This window comes from Nelumbo lutea, chromosome 3, assembly GCF_056320005.1.
Source record: "Nelumbo lutea isolate HS-2025 chromosome 3, American lotus-T2T, whole genome shotgun sequence".
Classification (NCBI taxonomy): domain Eukaryota; kingdom Viridiplantae; phylum Streptophyta; class Magnoliopsida; order Proteales; family Nelumbonaceae; genus Nelumbo; species Nelumbo lutea.
Genome location: NC_142686.1, coordinates 113,559,456 through 113,578,822, shown reverse-complemented (window position 1 = coordinate 113,578,822; position 19,367 = coordinate 113,559,456). Strand labels below are relative to the sequence as shown.

At 35.8% G+C, this 19,367-nt stretch overlaps 1 protein-coding gene across 9 annotated transcripts in view; it reads right to left on the bottom strand.

Annotated features, from left to right (window-relative positions):
* LOC148867751 (flowering time control protein FCA-like) overlaps nt 1-19,180 on the bottom strand; it is a 30,194-nt gene extending 11,014 nt beyond the window's left edge. For 2 of the 9 annotated variants that reach the window (XM_088975115.1, XM_088975116.1), the window contains exons 1-14: nt 18,627-19,180; nt 16,278-16,348; nt 15,465-15,543; nt 9,570-9,652; nt 9,435-9,486; nt 7,207-7,268; nt 6,692-6,758; nt 6,258-6,337; nt 6,077-6,141; nt 5,632-5,679; nt 5,388-5,544; nt 1,860-1,934; nt 1,183-1,761; nt 25-228 (exon numbers count right to left, since the gene is read on the bottom strand). In XM_088975115.1, coding sequence (XP_088831241.1) covers nt 25-228; nt 1,183-1,761; nt 1,860-1,934; nt 5,388-5,544; nt 5,632-5,679; nt 6,077-6,141; nt 6,258-6,337; nt 6,692-6,758; nt 7,207-7,268; nt 9,435-9,486; nt 9,570-9,652; nt 15,465-15,543; nt 16,278-16,348; nt 18,627-18,933 — 1,929 coding nt within the window. In that variant the 5' untranslated portion in view covers nt 18,934-19,180. The remainder of the gene's footprint in view (nt 1-24; nt 229-1,182; nt 1,762-1,859; nt 1,935-5,387; nt 5,545-5,631; nt 5,680-6,076; nt 6,142-6,257; nt 6,338-6,691; nt 6,759-7,206; nt 7,269-9,434; nt 9,487-9,569; nt 9,653-15,464; nt 15,544-16,277; nt 16,349-18,626) is intronic. The other 7 variants (XM_088975118.1, XM_088975119.1, XM_088975120.1 and 4 more) reach the window with 4 other exon arrangements.
* Nucleotides 19,181-19,367: the final 187 nt, after the last annotated feature.

The following is a 19,367-nucleotide window of genomic DNA, read 5'->3' as shown; positions in this document are numbered from 1 at the left end:
AGAGGGAACTGAGGAGACACTTACCCGACTTTCACTAGTTACACTGTTATAATAATACTTAAATCCCTCAGGCGATGTGTGCTCAGTCCAATTACAAGTTAAAGGACCTGCTGTCTGTGTACTTGCATGAACAGCTGAAGCAGCAGATGCAGTTGAAAGTGCCACTGCAGCTTGGGAAGTTGCAGGAATGCTGCTTGCTGTCTGTGGTACAGTTCCAGTCCATTGAGGCTGCAAAAAAGAGGTATTATCATTCACAAAATCATTTAGAACCACTTACAAGAAACAGACTTATGAGAAGAAGCAACATGCCAATTGCCAAGAGAAAGTTTAGGACGAAAGGTATAAAACAACAACCTGCAATTCATATCAAACAGTAGACCATAGATTATTAGATACTGGCAAACATAGGCACCTATAGTTGATCCTTTAGGTTCCACCAGTCTCAATTTTCTTTCACTATCAAGACAATGAATAAAACCAGATAACTGGCATTTGTGAACTTGTGTTAACTCAATTTTTTTATCAGCAAAATGAGTCATTTATTAATGCTTGAAAAAAGTTTACAGATCCTTGCTAGACAGTAGCCCAGATACAGCGGAAACCAGATTGGCCACCCTGATTACCATGCCCCCTTTTAACTTGTGTTAACTCAATTGGTTATCACTTGGCATCAGAATAAGGGGCCTCTATTATTGGGTGCAGCCCAATGGGCTCTAAGGCCCAGGAAGCTTGTGTATGGGCTTAATTTACATAGGCCCAAAGGACAATGTATTAGCTACCTAATTGACCCTGTTAACATATGGGCTATGTTAGTTATTGATCAAAAAAAAAAATATGGGCTATGTTAGCTATCAATGGCCAAGTTTGTGGCAAGTTCAAGCCTGGAATGGTAAACCCAGCCCCTGTTTAAAGTGTTTTGGACCATAAACTTTCCAAGGCAGACCCAGGCCTAGCTACCAATGGCCAAGTTTGGGTACAACACAATGCAACTCGAACCCATTATGATTAAACCTTATATAAGATATCACCAGAGAAGACCATTGAATGGTAGGTCCAACTCCAATTGTTTGCCAAATATATCATTAAAGCATCACCACACCATCCTTGCTACTGAAAAGGCATCCAGTATTGCCAGTAGTATTGACATGTAAAGATAGACGGATCATCCAAAACCTGCAATACCTGTTGTTTACTAGCCTGGGAACTCTGCTGTTGGGTCAGATTTTGACTTGATGGCTGCGTCAGATTCAAGTGTTGTTGCAACTGGGAAAACGATTGTCGTGATGATTGAGAGCTTGCCTGTGGAACTTGCATCTGTTGAGATAACATCTGAGAAAATTGAGCAGATGACTGTTGTAAAGGCTGAAGCAGGGGTTGCTGGATGGAAGGAGCAGACAACTGCTGTCGGCCTGCCATGATAGAGACAGCTTGCTTTTGTGAGTTTTGAGGGGTTTGTTGTACTACAGTAGAGCAGCTCTGCTGGACCTGAGGCTGAGAAATTGGCAGCTGACCACTCAATCCAAATGGTTGTTGCGATGGCAGAACTTGACTAAAGGATGGACCAGAGGACTGAGTAATCTGCAGCTGACAAGGTTGCTGCACTGATGTCTGAGAAGTTTGTGGCTGTGAGTAAGACAGTAGAGCTTGTTGAGGGTGCAGCAGGAGGGAAGGTGGCAAATGCTGGGGGGACTGAAGCGGCTTCTGTAGTGGAGATATTTTCTGACTAACTGATTGATCTAGTCGCATAGATGGGTTGGAAATCTATTACAAAGGACCACAGAAGCACTACAGATTTAAATTAATGAAAGAATCAAAGAATTGAGTAGGATCATAAAAACAAATACAATTCAATTCATTACCTGTTGTGAGGTGGAAGAAGGTAAAACTGAAAGCCCTGGAAGAGAACCATTTGTCGGAAGTCCTAGGGGACCGCCCTAAAGAAACAGGAGCAATAAGACACACTAACAGTAAAAATGTTCTCAAAATATGAGGACAAATATTTCAAAACCAGATATTCTAGCTGCTAGCTCTTTCTGGTGTTGCCAAAATTCAAAAGACACAAGCAATACCTGGTTTTCTAGCAATCACCCATAACATGTAAAAAACAAAGGAAAAAAAAAAAAACAGAAAGCCATATTAGCCATACAAGACATAACTTACTTGTGTTGATTTCTATAAACAGCACCATGCCAAAACACCTTGGGGCAAGGCCCTCTATGGGATCTAGGGGGCAAACAGATAGGTTAAATAGGATGGACCTACTAGCCCAACCCAATTTTAGGCTTGACTCAATTTGGTTTTCCATGCAAATAGGTTGGAGTAGCATTGGAAAAGATAAACCAGAACGGAAGTCTGGCTGTACTAGGGCAACACAAACCAACATGGTGTACTGCCTCTACTGATGGGACAAGTTTCAGCTTTAACCACTTTGTATTGGAATTATGCATTGCACATGTAACTTAAAGAAAACTCAAGTACAAGGTTGGACATGGTTTATGTAGATTGGGGAGTGAAAATGTGGCTGATCCAGAGGATCTCCTATCCCGTGGATAGTTTGATCACTCAGAGCTTCCTCCATGTGGAAGAAATAGGTGGACTTGTCTACAGAGCCTACCTACTTGACCCAATTAATAACTTTTCCCCCACACACATATATACAAGTTATATTGGCACCGTAAGATGGTGGAGATACGGTCTATGCCCTGAAAGCAAGGATTAAAGTATCGGTGTCGGGTATCATATCGGACAACCTAGATACAGATACAAATACGGATACGCTTTGGAAACGCATGGGTACAGACAAAAAATATAGAAACTCTTGGATGCGATAGGAAAACATATAAAAATTTCATAAATATACTAATAATATTAAATTTAAGGTGAAATAACAACAATTAATGTATAAATACATATAAAATGTATATTTTAATGATGTATATGAAAGAATATATTACAATTAATGTAATAGGACGCATAGATACCAAACAATTTTATTGATAATGTATCAATCAAGAATCCAAAATGCAAAACATATGCTCCTATTATATTTTAATTATTATACAGTTATTTTCTATTTTACTATTTTTACATTTTTACATTAACAAAGAAGTCAATTGAATATTAAATTATCAAATATAAATTAAAATATCAATTAATAATTTATGAAATATATAATCTCAACCTAAATTATATCAAATATATTAAAATTTCTAAGATACATATCATATGCAAATTCACAATTTTTAACTACTAAAATCATTATTTTATTATTAATATTTTTATTTCTATAAATTTCTAAAATTAAAAATATTTTTTATATAAATGTAGATCAGTAGATTTGATAGATTCAATTTAATATTATATTCTTGAATAATTTGTAAACAATTTTTATTTTTGTAAATAATAAATATGTTGTAATTTAATGTAAATTAAAATATTAATTAATAATTTAAAAATTATATAAAATTTTCAAAATACATATTCTGTGCAAATTTATAAACTTTAAGTACTAAAATAATTGTTCTATTATTAATACTTTTATTTCTATAATTTTTCTAAATTTAAAAATATTTTGATACGGATGTATATTAGTAGACTAAGTCATGTGCAAATTTATAAAGACTAATTGATAACAGATGAAATGGCTTAACTGAACAACTTATTGCTTTGTTTTTTTAGTGAATAAGTTGTTAAGGATGTTGTGATCTACTGGGCTCTTTAATGGCTTAAGTTGAAATTGGGTGGATTACTATACTCTCAAATATTTTACTATTTAATTATTTTAATGACCATAAGTAATAAGCCATTCAATTCAGCCACTCCAGCTGCTAACAAGCAGCCTCTAAAGCTGATATGAGTACATTTTTTATTTATTTTGAATTAAAAAAAAAACAAAAATTTCCTTTTCAACTGGCATCATCCTTTTGTGTCAAAACCATCTGATTGCTCTCATAGTTGGACACAGACATGATCTCTATTACCTTTCATCCTAAATTCCAACCCAAAACTCCATCTAAAACCCTATTTCCAGAATTTTGATACTTTATTTACTTGCTCAAAATGCCATAAAATTAAGCCACCCTATATCCATCATCGTAAACATCTCTACAATTTTTTGTTGAATTTTATATCACCAGATTTTTTTTAGAACATATAAAGTTTTATATCATTAAAAAAAGAAGGAAAACAAAAAACATGTACAACAAGATGCTGTACACAGGGTTACAAAAAACACTGCACATACAGACCAATACCCCCCAGCCCTGCTATAGAAAAAGAGATTCTCATGTACAAATAATAAAGTGTTGTAATTCCTATCCTTGAACAATTTGTTTATTATCACTAGATATTTACCAAGGAGAATCTGGCAAATAGCACAGAACCTTCCCAACTCCAATAAATCCCTACTTCTAGTCCTAAAATCAACCTTAATTCCTTCCTAGCCTATCATTACCTTCCCAGACTCACCATTGGATCATTCCAGTCCTACATTACTTAGTACCAGAGTTGTCAGTCCTACACCTATTGGTAACAAAGCAATTAGCCCTATATCAGTTGATACTGAAGCAGGTTATCCTGCACCATCTTGATTTTTAAGAACTTATATTTCAAAGTTGGTTGAAGAAAGATACTGTTATCAGTGATAACATTTTTATCAACTTCACTAAATCCTGATTTGAATATATGCAATGTCCTATAGCTTTATTAGTTGAAGGATAAAACATACATAAAATCTTACCTAAGTTTATAAAAGCAACTCATTACATCAAACTCTGTATGTAATGCCAAACTAAGGGCTCTCCAGTGTTGCCTAGCCCTGCAGCTGGGGAATTTCTTATAGATAGACCAGACAATTGCATTTGATAACAGTCACCATCTATAAACACAATATCAGAAAAAAACATTGCAAATTTAATGTTCCCACATATATGATCTCCTAGGACTGATCAAAAACACACATATATATGTATGTATGTATATCTGTATATATATATATATATATATACAGATATACATACATACATATATATGCGTGTTTGTATGCATGTATGTATATGATCTCCTAGGTCAAAATTCAGCCCAATGAAATGACCCTTATCACCCTGTCCAAGGCTCATTTTTTGTCCCAATCACTTTGCAGCTTTCTTATAATAAAACAGAAGGAGGATGTCTATAGATTGGACAGAAAAAATAATGCAATGGCCTGATTTTCTGCTCAGCAATTATTTTGGCATGGACAGTAAGACAACTCTAGATTGGACAGAACAAATAATACAATATGACCTGATGTTGTGTTCAGGATTACAATTACTGCTAGCATCACAAGTCTTCCTAAAGAAAGGCTGCAACTGAACAATGTTCATCAGAAAGATCAAATGATTACTTACAGTCACAGGAGGCATTGTTAGAGCACCACCCCTAGAAACCAAATTACTCCCAAAACTATGAGGACTGGAATGTGAAGCTGGTCCCAAGTTTTGAGGACTCATTGGATGCCAAGCATTAGGAAGAACATGCCCACCCATCGGTTCACCAAAATTGGGCCTGCAAGAGTTAAATATCAGAACAAAGGCAGAGTATACAAAGAAACTCAAATGACGCCTTATATTTCATTTCAATTTATGCACAGACCTAGATTCTAATGGTGCTTGAGATCGGGAGCCAAATCCAGGACTGCCCCTGAGAAAGTTTAAAAAAAAAAAAGAAGAAACTTCATAGTAAAATCACAAGGACTGTAAGAGCATGTGGGTACTGATTACCAATCTCCCACTTTAGTAACACTAACAAATCATGTGGGGTTATATATATATATACATATATATATATAGAACAACTAAAATCACAACCAATTTGCTCATCATCTGATTACAGTAAAAATCTAAATTGAACTGATTATTTGGAAGGAGACTGATATTTAGTAGTCCTTTTTTTTTTTTGATAAATATATTTAGTAGTCCTTCTCAACTCATGCATATGGAAGATGTGATTCTTGTGCATTACACATAATCATGACTTATCAGATCCAATCTAGAGAACTATATATACAGAAGAAGGAAGAAAGAAAATCAATAGAAACCTTGATTCACCAGAACGAGGCCTCTTAGGATCAGCAAACCGAACAGTTAATGGCTGATCACAACCCTATGTAGAAGAAAACAGAAAAAAGTAAATGGATATCCATCAAAAATGGAATAGAACAATGACAAAAGCTGAAGTCATAAATAGAAGGAGAAGGGAAAAAGAATAAGAAATCTTACTCTCATCACATAGATTCCATTAAGAGCATTTATAGCTGCTTCTGCCATATCTCTATGAGAGAATTTAACAAACCCACATCCTTCAGAAGTACAAACATATCAGAAATAAGAAAATATATAAATCACAACATATGGGTATAAAGAATAAAGTCTGAATATTAATTCACAAGCAATTTGATATGCACCTACAAGAAAATGTTCCAATGCTAAGTTCAAACAATATAACAACAGAAACAATATAGCTTAAAGAATTCTTCTCCCAGATAAACATCATATCAAAATAAAATTCAATGGTTATAATCATCTGAGTAAACATTTGATCTATGAATAACATAGAAATGTAGCCAATTAGTAGGATCCTCATTGACACATGTTTCAAGGACTAGATAGAAAAGATGGCAATCTGGCATCAGAATAAGTGTAACAGGACACACCACGACTTTGCTTTAATTCATCACGCATGATGTAGACATCTTCAACACGACCATAAGGAGAAAAGATCTGGTATAGAAAACATCAATCATAAATATGAAAAGGAACTCAACAAAAATAGTTACACAACATGAACAGTAGAGAACCTTAGAAGCCAAAGGCTTTTGTTGCAAATTTTGCTGTATCCCCAACAGCAGAGAATTGAAAATGGGGTGCAATCCTCTCAGTTTATAAATTATAACTAATCATACAAGTTTTATCCAAACTTAGCAAAATAAATAACTAGATAGCCAATGTTTGGTTTGGCCCAAAGAAAAGGGAAATTGTTACATAAAGCCAGCAAGTTGGTTTTTTTGGTTAGAAAAGTTTGCCCAAGAAAGAAAGAACTGTATTTCTCAAGGGATAGAGTGCAAAAAGCAATGAAAATAAAAGAAAAAAAAGGAAGAAACAGGCCATTTTTCTAAATGGAAAAGATGGAGTAAATTTGAATGCTAAATATATGTGACATGTTACGTACTTCCTCAACTTCCTTTTCTGTAGCTTGCCTGTTCAAGCAACCAACAAACAGCTTAAACTCAACTGCATTTACCAATAAGCCACCATCAAAAGAGATGTAAAGTTGACAGGTTGGTTTGGTATTCAACAATTAAAATATCAAAAAGCATCTATAAAAATAGCATAAGAAAAAGTGTTCAGTCAAAGAATTTATTATGATTTTCCTGGTCAAACTATCAACTCTATTATTTCATTAACATGCAAAACTTTGTACAATTTTTACAGTGTAGTGATGCTAATTTTTTGAAAATAAATATACCTTCACGTGTAGACTCTTTCCATACAAAGTAAGATCTATTTTACCCACATTCAGGTCATCTCTGCTTTGAAAGAAGATGATGGCATCGTCTTCAAATTCTAGGTCAGAGATCACTCTCTGTAGCCTAGAAGAATCCCCTTGATGGCCCGTTAACCAAAGCTGAAAAATGAGCCCAGGAAACACATCCTCCAACTTATCTAACATTCACTAAACCCCCTCTTTTAAAGAACAGACCCCACAGAACCCCAATCCTTGCGATCATAGGCATTACCTGAAATCCAACTTGAAGACTAAACCCCTTATCTTTGCTTTTCTCACAATATCTACCACTTCATAGATCACTGGAATCTCATCAAAATCTTTCACAAAGGCACCATGAGGCTGGGAAATCAAAATAAGGAAAAAACAAAACAAAAAAAAAATTCTCGATCATATAACGAGAACTTGTATTTTATTTTACTTTCATGTGGTTTCTATTCGGTCCCTCATGAAGACCTCCTTGTAATTGTAAATAACTCATATTAATAATGCATGTGATTCCTGTATGGTGGGGGACCATACATTGAAGACACCACTTACGCTGTTCTATTGATTTCTCTTGACCTTTTTCAATTTCTCAACAGAAATTTTCAACCTAGGACAGATCCAACTGCTTGGGATGCCAATGTATATGCTGCTAATATTCAACAAATCTTCAACCTAGAATCTGTTGATTATCTACCTCACAAACAAATCAAGATGGCTATATGTACATGAATAGACCAAAATTGGCCAAAACTATTGACAATCAAATCAGATAAACACCATACAGTATCAAAACCCAACAACTTTTAAGACCATATGTGCCTAAGTAATTGAGATGCAAGGCACAACCATGCAGTGGAAACTAGAAAGTACACTGCATAAGAAAGGCACTTGATGATGTGCTTCCTCTGCAAAAACAATGGTGAAACCATTTCCCATATTTTTTTAACCTGTCCTTTTGTACTTTGTGTATAGGAGCATCTTTGTTCTCTTTTTAGGTGCAGGTGGACTCCTCCACAGGATGTGGTGGGTCTCTTTGATCCAAATTTCCTGAAACAGCCAAAGAAAAGGGGAAGAATTATGTGGAAAGCAGTGAGAGAAACCATGTTATGGACTGTTTGGGAAGAAAGGAATGGGAGGATTTTCAGTGAGAAGAGTAGAACAGAGGTGGAAATCATTGACACAATTAAAATTAAAGTTGCACATTGGGTGAAGACCCTGGAGGATTTCCAAATTTTCTTAGTAAACAACATTTTGAGAACCTGGAAGGAAGTGGCACTATTGGCTCAAGTCAAGAGTAACTGTGGACTGGACACTCCCAGCAACCAACTTTGTTAAACTCAACTTTGACAGAAGTTATAATGGCAATCAAGATGCAGCCGGATTGGGTGGAGTATTCCAAGACACAGAAGGAAAGGTGTTAGCTTTGTTTTCAGGAACCTTGGCATATGGTAATGCATTGACAGCTGAGCTGCATGGACTACTCCATGGTTTAAATTTTGCTAAGAAATTTGGTTTCCACAACTTGGAGGTAGAAGGGGACTCTCAGGTGGTCATTTCTTGGACAAAATGCAACTCTCAAATCCCGTGGATTTATAGACATACTTTTCAGAAAATAGAAAGTATAACAAGGGAGCTGAATGTCGTCTTTAAATGGGAAAAAAGAACAGAAAATGGGATGGCAGATGGTCTGGCTAAACAAGGGTCAGCTGGGCACCAAATGTTTTGAGCAACATTATAAATTATATATCAGTCTTTGGGATGGAGAAAACTCCCATCTTATTGTAATACTTCAACTTGATTTTAATAAAATCTCCTTTTATTGATAAAAAAAAGGACCTCGTCAAATAGAAAAAATACATAAGAGGTTCAAAAAGAATAAAATCTTGAAGGTCCTACAAAATTACCAAGTCGCTCCCGTTCACCATCAGCATATCTGACTTGGATAGGACCTACTCCCTGGAAATGTAAAGCATGAATAGATCAAACAATAGAATTCCAGTTTGGAAACTACTATGGCACATGGTAGCAATATAACTCACCCCAGGCAAAGTATATTGATTATGCAAAGCTCTAATGGCCCTGTCAGCTTCTTCAGAGGTTGCGTATTTTATGAAACAACATCCTGTAGAAGTGAATGTTCATGACTTGATTCCATTAGGATATTCCATGTACCAACTATATCATTTTTTTTATAAATATGTACCAACTGTATCATTGCGGAATAAATATTGCAGTTGATGGACGTTTACTGATATAAACAAAAATTGTATGATTAAATTACCAAGGAAAAAGATTGAACAATCTAGGATATTTAGGTGGCATTTGGTGGTGTTTCAATGAAACCGTTTTTGTTATTCACATATTCCCAGAAACATAAAATAGCTGTTTTCCTGTTCCCAAGGACCAGAAATATTTGGTTGGATCATTACCACACACCCACTTGAATTATTCACAGCTTACACTTTAAGTCACAAAACAGATCAAGTGAATTATTAGAACAATTCTCTGATTATGCTAACCAACCACTATAATCCAAGCTTAACATTAAATGCAGATCATAAAAAGCTGATTGGATGGGTTAAGGATGCACAAGCAAATGGAGCACAATCCAACCTATAGCACACACCAAGAAACATAAATTAAAGCTGAGAACCATTCATGAGGTGAGAGAGATAATAAAGAATGTCAATCTCTCCTTTTTTCTGTTTGTACCAGTAACAAAAGGATTAAGCTAAGGTTATACTGTGTAACCACAATAATATGGTTTGGCATGTGTGGCTCCAATTCCTGGATATCTCTGTATATGGGTGCCGAATCATGTCAGACTTTGAAGTTTTTAGTGTTAAGTTTCCAATACCTTGTCCTTGTCATATCTGGGTAACATATGCATATAATATGCACCAAGACATCCTTGACCAATAGGAATTAAGAAGATTCACAAATTACGGTTATCCTACAAACAAAGGAGCATCGCTTAAATCATAGTGAGTCAAGAGCCACTTGGAAACAAAGAGGCATTTCCTAGGGGGCAATCTACTCCCGGCCTGGCAAGGCAAATCAACACCTAGGTGACAAGTAGGCATCATCTAGTTGACAAAAATAAAATAATAAATACATACAATTATTACAATGTGTATGTATAATTATATTGGTAAAAGTGCCAAAGGTTAGGCCTGAATAGAACAGAATGGTGATACAGGATTCATGTAGCCAATCCCATATAGTTGAGACAAGGCTTAGATGCTTACATAATTGCATGTTAATTATAAACAAATAATCTACAAATTAAAATCAGTAAATGATTTAATAACCACTTACACCTGATTTTCAGAAATATGATGAGATTCCAAATAATCTCCCTAGTTCAAAGTAAACACATACACAAGGATTAAAAGGCCTAAGTATCACCTCTATGTAAAAGCAAATTAACCCAAAGTGGGTGGGACAAAGTGGTATCAATATATAAAAAGGGGAATAAAACTTCAGTGCTGTCACTGTGATGTTTATATCTATTCTACCTGCCTATTTGGTCTTGTAGGAAATAAACCTCCAAAATGCCTAGGCAATTGCAATACCTTTGGGTGTTGCCCCAAACAGCCACCAACATACTAATAGACTTCTTAATGAGGTTATGAGATATCAAGATTATTATACATAAATAAGATCATATCTGATGCAACAGATTTTTTTTCCCAACAGTTGATTTCACGGAGTTATCTATTTTCTGATAACAGGTAAGGAGAATTTTATCAAAGGTGAGAACTGAGAAGAGGGGTTGCTTCTCAACTAAATGCATTAAAATTGTAACAAAATACAAAGGATGTCATCATCATAACAGCTAAGGTTGAGCTGAAAATAAAGTCACAAGTTCCATAAAAAAAAAATTACAGCCCCTATAATATTCATAATAACAGATAGAGTTGAAGCTTTAGTTCTTGGCTGGCCAAGTAATGGACAACATCCACAAAAATTTTTCCTAAGTTCAAGGAATAAGAAATCCATACCTTTGGTTAGTTTAGAATATTAAAAAGGACAACATCCACAAGAAAATTCCATATTCTATATACAACAAAAAATAAATAAATCCGGTATCTAATATTGCCAATATCAAATTAGACCTATAAGCTTGAAACCTGTAGAGAACACTGATGTGGACCCCACTGGTGTGGTCCCCACTGTGTTCATATGACAGTAGTAGGCAGTTAGATATGTTAGTTTTCAATTGTTAGTAGTTGGTAGTTTATTTCAGCTTTATGTTATTAGTTTTTATCTTATTATTTTGCCATGTTAGCAATAAGGGTAATTCAGCCCTTTTACAGTTATGAGAATATGAATATAAATTACAAGAGTGGGGTGGTTATTAGCTAGAACTCTCTCTCTCTCTCTTTTCTCTGAAATCTTTCTTCGTGTTCTCCCTCTCCTATTCTCTTCTCCTCTTCTCCTCTTCTTCTCAATCTTTATTTATTTTCTGATTAAAACCTAAGACAGGTTGTAGTCTTGTTCGACTACTAAACCGATACAGTTCATCCACCTAGGAAAAGTAATAAGATTAGAAATGGATATCCATCAAATTGTTGTGTATAACTATCAAATTGAGCTAGAGTAGATAGACAAAAATTTAATGTTCAAGCTGCTAAAGAAAGGAACCAACGGAGTAAAAATATTACTGATCCGTGTAGATCAATCAGCAAAGATGAACCATAGCACTGGTTCTACACTAGTGTGAACTAGGAAGAAACAGAAAAGATAGATGAAGATCACTCCTAAACTCACCAGTACGATTTTGCACTAGTGTGAACTGCAAAGACTAAAGATCACACTGCTAATGACCTGATCTCCAATAAAAGAAAACCTCCAACTTTCACCTTGCTAGATAGCACCAACATTTAGTGGCTTCCTTTCCACAACAAAATGACCAACGGACAAAGGACTATTTAGCATTATAAGCCGAACAATCATACTCAACGGATATCCATAAATTTGCAACGATAACAACTATGAATAAGTACAATTAAAAATGGTAAAATAGCATTATCATCTCAGAACAAATTAAAGTAAATGCCCGAGCATCATGCACATAAGTTTCTAGAGCTCCTAACTCAACAAAGCTTTATCCCAGATATATGGAGCCAGCTACAAGAATCATGTTCCCCCATTCATCTGTGTTCAGTGCCTTCAGAATCCATGTTAACAAGGGTTTTGCAGTAGCTTACCTTACCTTTTCAAAAAAAAAAACAAAAAAAAAAAGGTTTCGCAGTAGTTTTAAATCTGCTGCTAACCTGACACAATCCTCATCCTTTTTCCAGCTCACTGGTGGAGTTATGGAGCTCCTCTAAGACAAATTGCCAGTTAAAAGTTATAAAGCATGTTGAATGCTTGAGAGACCAACAGCCAAAAACCAATAAATTGATGAAGCACCTTTCTTTTGCATAATAGCAATATAACTTTATTAACTTGAAATTTGTCACATCGCTTTTGCATATTAATGTTGCAAGAATACCTATTTAGTAGTGACCAAAGATCCTTCAATTTTGACTTAAAGCAGAAAACCCTGTTCATTTTGATGATTGTTTCATAAATTTGCAGCTTATCATAATTAAAAAGAAAAAGAAAAAGACGTCCTTCTCAACCATCAAACAGAAACGACATAGAGTCAGCCAAAAGCACAACAACAAGCAACTAATTTACCAATTTCTAGCCACAAAGAAAAAATTCATCAGGAACCATTAACAAAATATCAAAATTCATGCACAACATATATTCCACGACATTATAGGTTAATCACATCATTTGCAGAAACCTCTTGCATCTCATGCTCACAAGCATTGGGATCTCAAATGAAACAACCCAAATAACACAAACTCCTGTTTCCTAACACATCATGGAGAAGAAGGTTAAAAGCGCTGATGGTTATGTATTCAACCACTGCTTACATGCATAAAAGATGAATTGCAAGTGTCGTTACACTGCTCAACTAGTGAAACAAACCCATAATGCATCATTTTCAAGAAGACAATGAAAGAAGATAGCAAATCCAGTTACCAAAAAATTCAAAGAAATCTTCTGCATTCCAATTTGCAAGCATCAGTATCTCAAATGAAACAACCCAAATAATAAGAACTCATATTCCAATGCATCCAGAGAAGAAGGATACAAGTGCTGACGTTTAATATATTCAACCAATGCTTACATTGTATAAACCATGAATAGCGAGGGCACTGTAACACTGATCAACTTCTCTACCAATGAAACGACCCATAACGCATCATTTTTTAAAACAGTGGAAAAAAATACCACTCTCCACTTACCATAAAGTAGCATGCCCATATTCCAAACATAGACATGACAGTTAACATAATACATATAGTTAAATGATCTGCATCCAATTCATATGGTACCAGTAGATCGCAGTCCCTTGCATCCACATCCAATACCAGCAAAGGGGGAAGGGGAAGAAAAATAAAAAGGAGGAAAAAGGCCTCAATATAATAAACAACAGCAAAATCCATGGGAAACCAAACCAAAATACTTTGCATGACTGTTCCCTGAGCATCCGAGCCCACAAATGGTTACCAGAATATCCCAACATAAAATCAGAAATAAACCAACACCAAAATCCTCTGAGGAAGCGGCAGTGCCATTTTTTCAATAGGATTGGCACTCAAAGAAAAGTAAGGTATGACCAATTTATGCACGAGGGATTCAAGAATTCAGTTGTAGTATCATTAATCTGTCTCACCTGATTATCAATTAAGTTTAGACGTTCAACCACAAATTAGAAAGACAGGCCAACGCATCACAATCTTTTGCTGCTTTAGATGGGAAATGGATTTGGCCACAACAATCATAAGTGTTTATCTATCACATAGTTAGAACTTCCTAAGTTCCAACCACAGATTAGGATAGCAAACTACACCCTAACTTATTAAAATCTCATCCCATGGTGAATAACAAATGCCAATACTCAAAACTCAAGCTATATATACAAGCCACTGCTCCTCCCCTTGCTCAATTCAAGAAGATCTAGATCAGCACTATAAGACAACAACATCCTTGATTGAATATCCTAGCAACAAAAACACAAGCTTCAAATTATGTGCACAGTTTACATTTATTTTATAAATAATTATGTTTTAAGGATTTAGCAGGGGAAACAATATCAATGGATATGGTTGCAATTTAAGAAAAAGAAGCTTTAACAATGCCATAAGAAAGCTTCACTCCCATAATCCCATCAACCATAGAAAAATCTAAAATTGTCCCATGAAGGATAACGAACCAATGGGAAGATATTTGACAAGATTTAGGGACCAACCACATTTGATAAGACAATCTAAATAGCATGCACCATCCAAAACTCCAATATCATCAAAAATTATGACTCTGTTTCATGGACATAACAGGCACCATCCATAACCATCACATATTATCATTGTGCCATACAGACATTTCAAGCCTTTAAAAGAATAATCTCACCCTATTTTCCAAGATAACAAACAGATGACTCTGTTTCAATGTATTACTTTGTCACTGTACAAGACCTGTACATGGGTAAACATCTTGACAAATAAAATGCTACAACTACGGTAATGGACCTCTTCCACTGTTCCACTACAAAAGACTTGCTGGGGCAATGAAGGTGAAATGTCATCACTGCAGCAAGTGGTACAAGAACAGGACTTATTTGCCTTCCAAGTTTCCAACTGCTATGCATAACCAGTTTTTAGTAGGTTTCCATGGTCTTGCCTTCTTCTGGGTTCACAGGAAGGGCATAAACGGAAGGTTGGCAACCAAAAACAACAACCCCAGAAACTGTTGCAAAAATTAACTGAGACGAACATGAGCTTATTGGCGTTCCCACCAGCCCCTCAGGAGACCTGAAAAGAAACAGGTTTAAATTACAATCAATTCATAGAAAATGGCATTCCACATACCTTGTTGCTGGCCAGTTCTCCTGTCCTTGATCAGAGCAACCTCAATAACATTTCCATGTTCCTCGAACAAGAGACGAATCTGACATAAAATAAGAATAATTGGAACAGTGGAGAATATTTTATAAGACTACAATAGAATGACGCAAGACAAATAGTGGTGACATGGAGAAGGGAAAAAAAGGAAGTGAAGATGTTCAAAAATAAAATAACATAAAAGTCCTTGGTCTCTAAACATAACAAGGACTAATCTACAATCTTCTCAATAGAATAATATCCGGATAAACATGAACAGATTACAATTTCCATAAACCAACCAATGCTACAGAACAATAAACCCTCTAGGTTTTAATTCAAAGGATCAAAACAATTTTCATATAAAAAGGAAAAAGATATTAGAGAACTAAACCATTCCCCTTGGAAACGGTGAAGCCAGCAATTAAACAGGAGGAAAAATGTCAAACAATGGTTAATAAGGTAAGTATTATGAATAAAAATTTGCTACAAGAAGCAATAGTGCTGGGGGTACGATATGGGGCTGATAATTGTATTGTTTTTTTTTCACGTATATACTCTTCTTTAGTTTTTTTCTTCAGCATCTTTTTGTTCTATATCATTGTAATGTCCCCTTGTGATAACAGACTTCTTATATTAATAAATTCTCTTTGATCAATGTTAATGATATGAAAACAATATGAAAGAGAGAGAGTTCTTATGTGAAAGTGATGTGGAAAGGCATTATATCCCTTCTTTTCTGTGCAGAACCAAATCAACATACTTCTGGCATGCTAAAGAAAGAATCAGAGAATGCCTTACATCTTCCTCTGTGGCTGTCCTTGGAACAGATCCAACAAAAAGTTTGGCAAAAGTGCCACGATTGATGTTATCTGAGAATTATAACGATATCAATAATTTGATATAGGATAGGAAGAACAGAATAGCAATGATAAAGAACACAGCTTCAAGAAAAATATAAACGAATAATATAATCCATGGGCAAAAAGTGAACTGACAAACTGAAATTGAACATAGATGCATGGATATCTTGTTTCATGTAGACATTCTGTAGAAATACAAACTAATGGTAGGTAAACATGAAACATGTATGAGGATAATTGTAACACATTAATGCATGCTCATGTCTTTTTGCCCCAGGGCTATACAGTTGTCTCATATAGCATATGAATAGAAACAAATCAATATAAACTCACTTATAAGAACTTAGGCTATCAAAGATGGGCCTATAATCCAAAACAACACCAAGATTCAGTGAATCCCATAACAAGGATTATAAAAAAGGGTAAGTAGCAAATCACATAAGTTGTCTTATAGTCCATCTGATGAGAAAACCCATAGACAAAACCATCGGTTACAAAAGATTGTAAAAAAGCAAGTTACAGGGAATGTCTTCTATGTGTTTTTTAAAGAAATCTATAAAACTGAAGCAGTAATGGAACCTAAATGCAAATATAATTAAACTAACACAAGCCAACCAACTTAGTGATATCATGGGAAACTAGACTAACATCTAAGTCATAGCAAAAATAGGTTTGGTAAGATAAAATGAAGGTCTAGCTTCTTTTATGGATGGGCATATTACTGCCCACTTTTTGCCATTCTCATTCCCCGTTGAATATTTTTAGTAAATTAAACAAAATAGCATGCCATTATCCAAAAAATAGCATGACATGAGAATATAAAGTGAGGTGAAGAATGGTAATAGCAAAAAAGTTTCATTTATTTATCATTGCCACTAAATTAAAGATTATGTTGCACAGAAACCTCAAGGGCAATACATGGAGAAGTTGTCAGACATGGAATTTATATTAAGGATCTTTTTTTGAAAGGTAAAGTAAAGTATTGTATTAAATATCAACAGTATAAGGTTTTGTACAAAGAGGTTGTACAAAAAAGAACAAAATTATAGCCCCCCAAAGAAGTTCACCCTCAAAAAAGAACCAGAACAAAAAGCATCCCCAAAAACATCAGGCATAGATAACCAGCTCCTCCACTATAAAACTAATTACCCCAGCCTCATACTTGGCTTTCTGCTCAAAGATCCTATTGTTCCTTTCTAACTAGATCACCTACAGGACTGTAGAGGGAATAACAGACCAAATTTGCTTCCCTTCTTTGGGCATGCCTTGGACTCTCCACCCATGTAACAAGGAGAGTAGGAGACTGAATCCAACCAGCACCAGCTCAGATTAACAGCCTGAGAAAGTGCTGCCACACCACTGTTGTGAAATTACAGTGAATGAAGGGGTAATTTTAAGACTCATAAAACAAATTACATAGAGGACAAAGCATGTATGGCAGGCTGAAACCTTTCCTCATCAGCATCTCTTTGGTGAGGCACTTCTCCTTTGCAACCACCCACAAGAAGAACTTGACTTTCAGGGGAGCTAAAGTTTTCCAAATGGCTTTAAGGGCCAAATTGTTCCACAACAACAGACATGGCACCCATTTATAGGTTTCCACATAATGCAATTGGGAGAACAGGAACCAAGATGGTGGCTTAGATCTCAACCATCATTGATTACTTCCAGTTCTGGAAAGAACCAGTTTGGTTCTTCTTCATGTGTGAGGGTTTCTTTTTTTTTTTAATTTTTGAAGTTCAGCTCATGGCTTCATGAAGTATGCTTTCATCCTCATCCGTTGATGGTGACAAATTCTTTGTTAGAATATGTTTATAGCTATGTCAACTATGCTTATAGCTATGTCATCCTCATCCAGCTAATACCCTATTTTGGAAGCTCGCTTAAAATACGTGTTTGATGTTTAAATTTGAGTAATGGAGCAAACAGATGGAGTTAATCTATCTGCAGAAGTAAACATCACATGCGCACAAATACAACAATAAACTATCATGGTACGATCATCCAACATCAAGACATCCCAGAAACGAATAAAAAGCATGAAAACATTAAGACAACAAAAAAAAAAGCGACAGAATTGGAGTTCAAATTAACTAAATAAAAAAAAAAAAACTAAATCAGATAAAAATTCTAATTCGTTGCTAAAAAATAAGGCCTTCCAAATTTTCGCTAGCAAGGGCACAATATACCAAGATCATCAATTGGCAAAACAAGTGAACTTCCATTACTGGAACTCCCAGCTAGAAAAACAACCAAACAAAAGAGGACCCTTAGAATCTTATCCTACCTGGAGACCCACCTCGACCGGAGAATGGGAAACCACGTTTTTGCCCTGAGAGAGGAACCGGATGACCAGAGCCGAAGTCCCCACTGCCCATTGACCGGAATCCACCACCTCCAGTCGGGTAATTGGGTGGACTGTTAAAAGGACGGTGTTCATGATGGTGGCGCCCTCCGCCAGAGAACCCACCTTTATAGTTAGGATTACGGTGGTGGTTCATGGGGTTCTCAGACGACCGCGAAAACATTCTCGAATGCCGGTTGTGGTGGGAATCTGGATTACTTCCAGATCGTTCTCCCCTGTGTCTATCCATCTTTAAAGACAGTGTTTTAAAATAAAATAGGAACAATTGCAAACCCTAAAACAACGAGATCAGTGGACTTGAAGGTACAGGAGCGCGAAGATGGAAGGAGTAACAGGTTGATGGAGAATCAGAAGAGAAGTCGTCCGCTTGCAAATTGCGATGGTACAGTACAGAGAAAAGCGGGGTCTCCAATGTTGGATTGGCGCAGGTTGGGAATTGGGAGTTGGTTTGGATCTACTACCAACAAAACGCTCTCAACAGGGTTGCAACATATTGTTGGGACGTTATTGGGACATGATGAGGGCAGATTTGGCCCTCCAATGGAATTGTGACACGTGGTACCTTGTGCCAATTAAGTATGGCCTCTTGGCAGTTAGCCATAAGCAGCTTGCCACAGGTAGCACGCCACAGGCAGCTCGCCATAAGTAGCTTGCCACAACTCG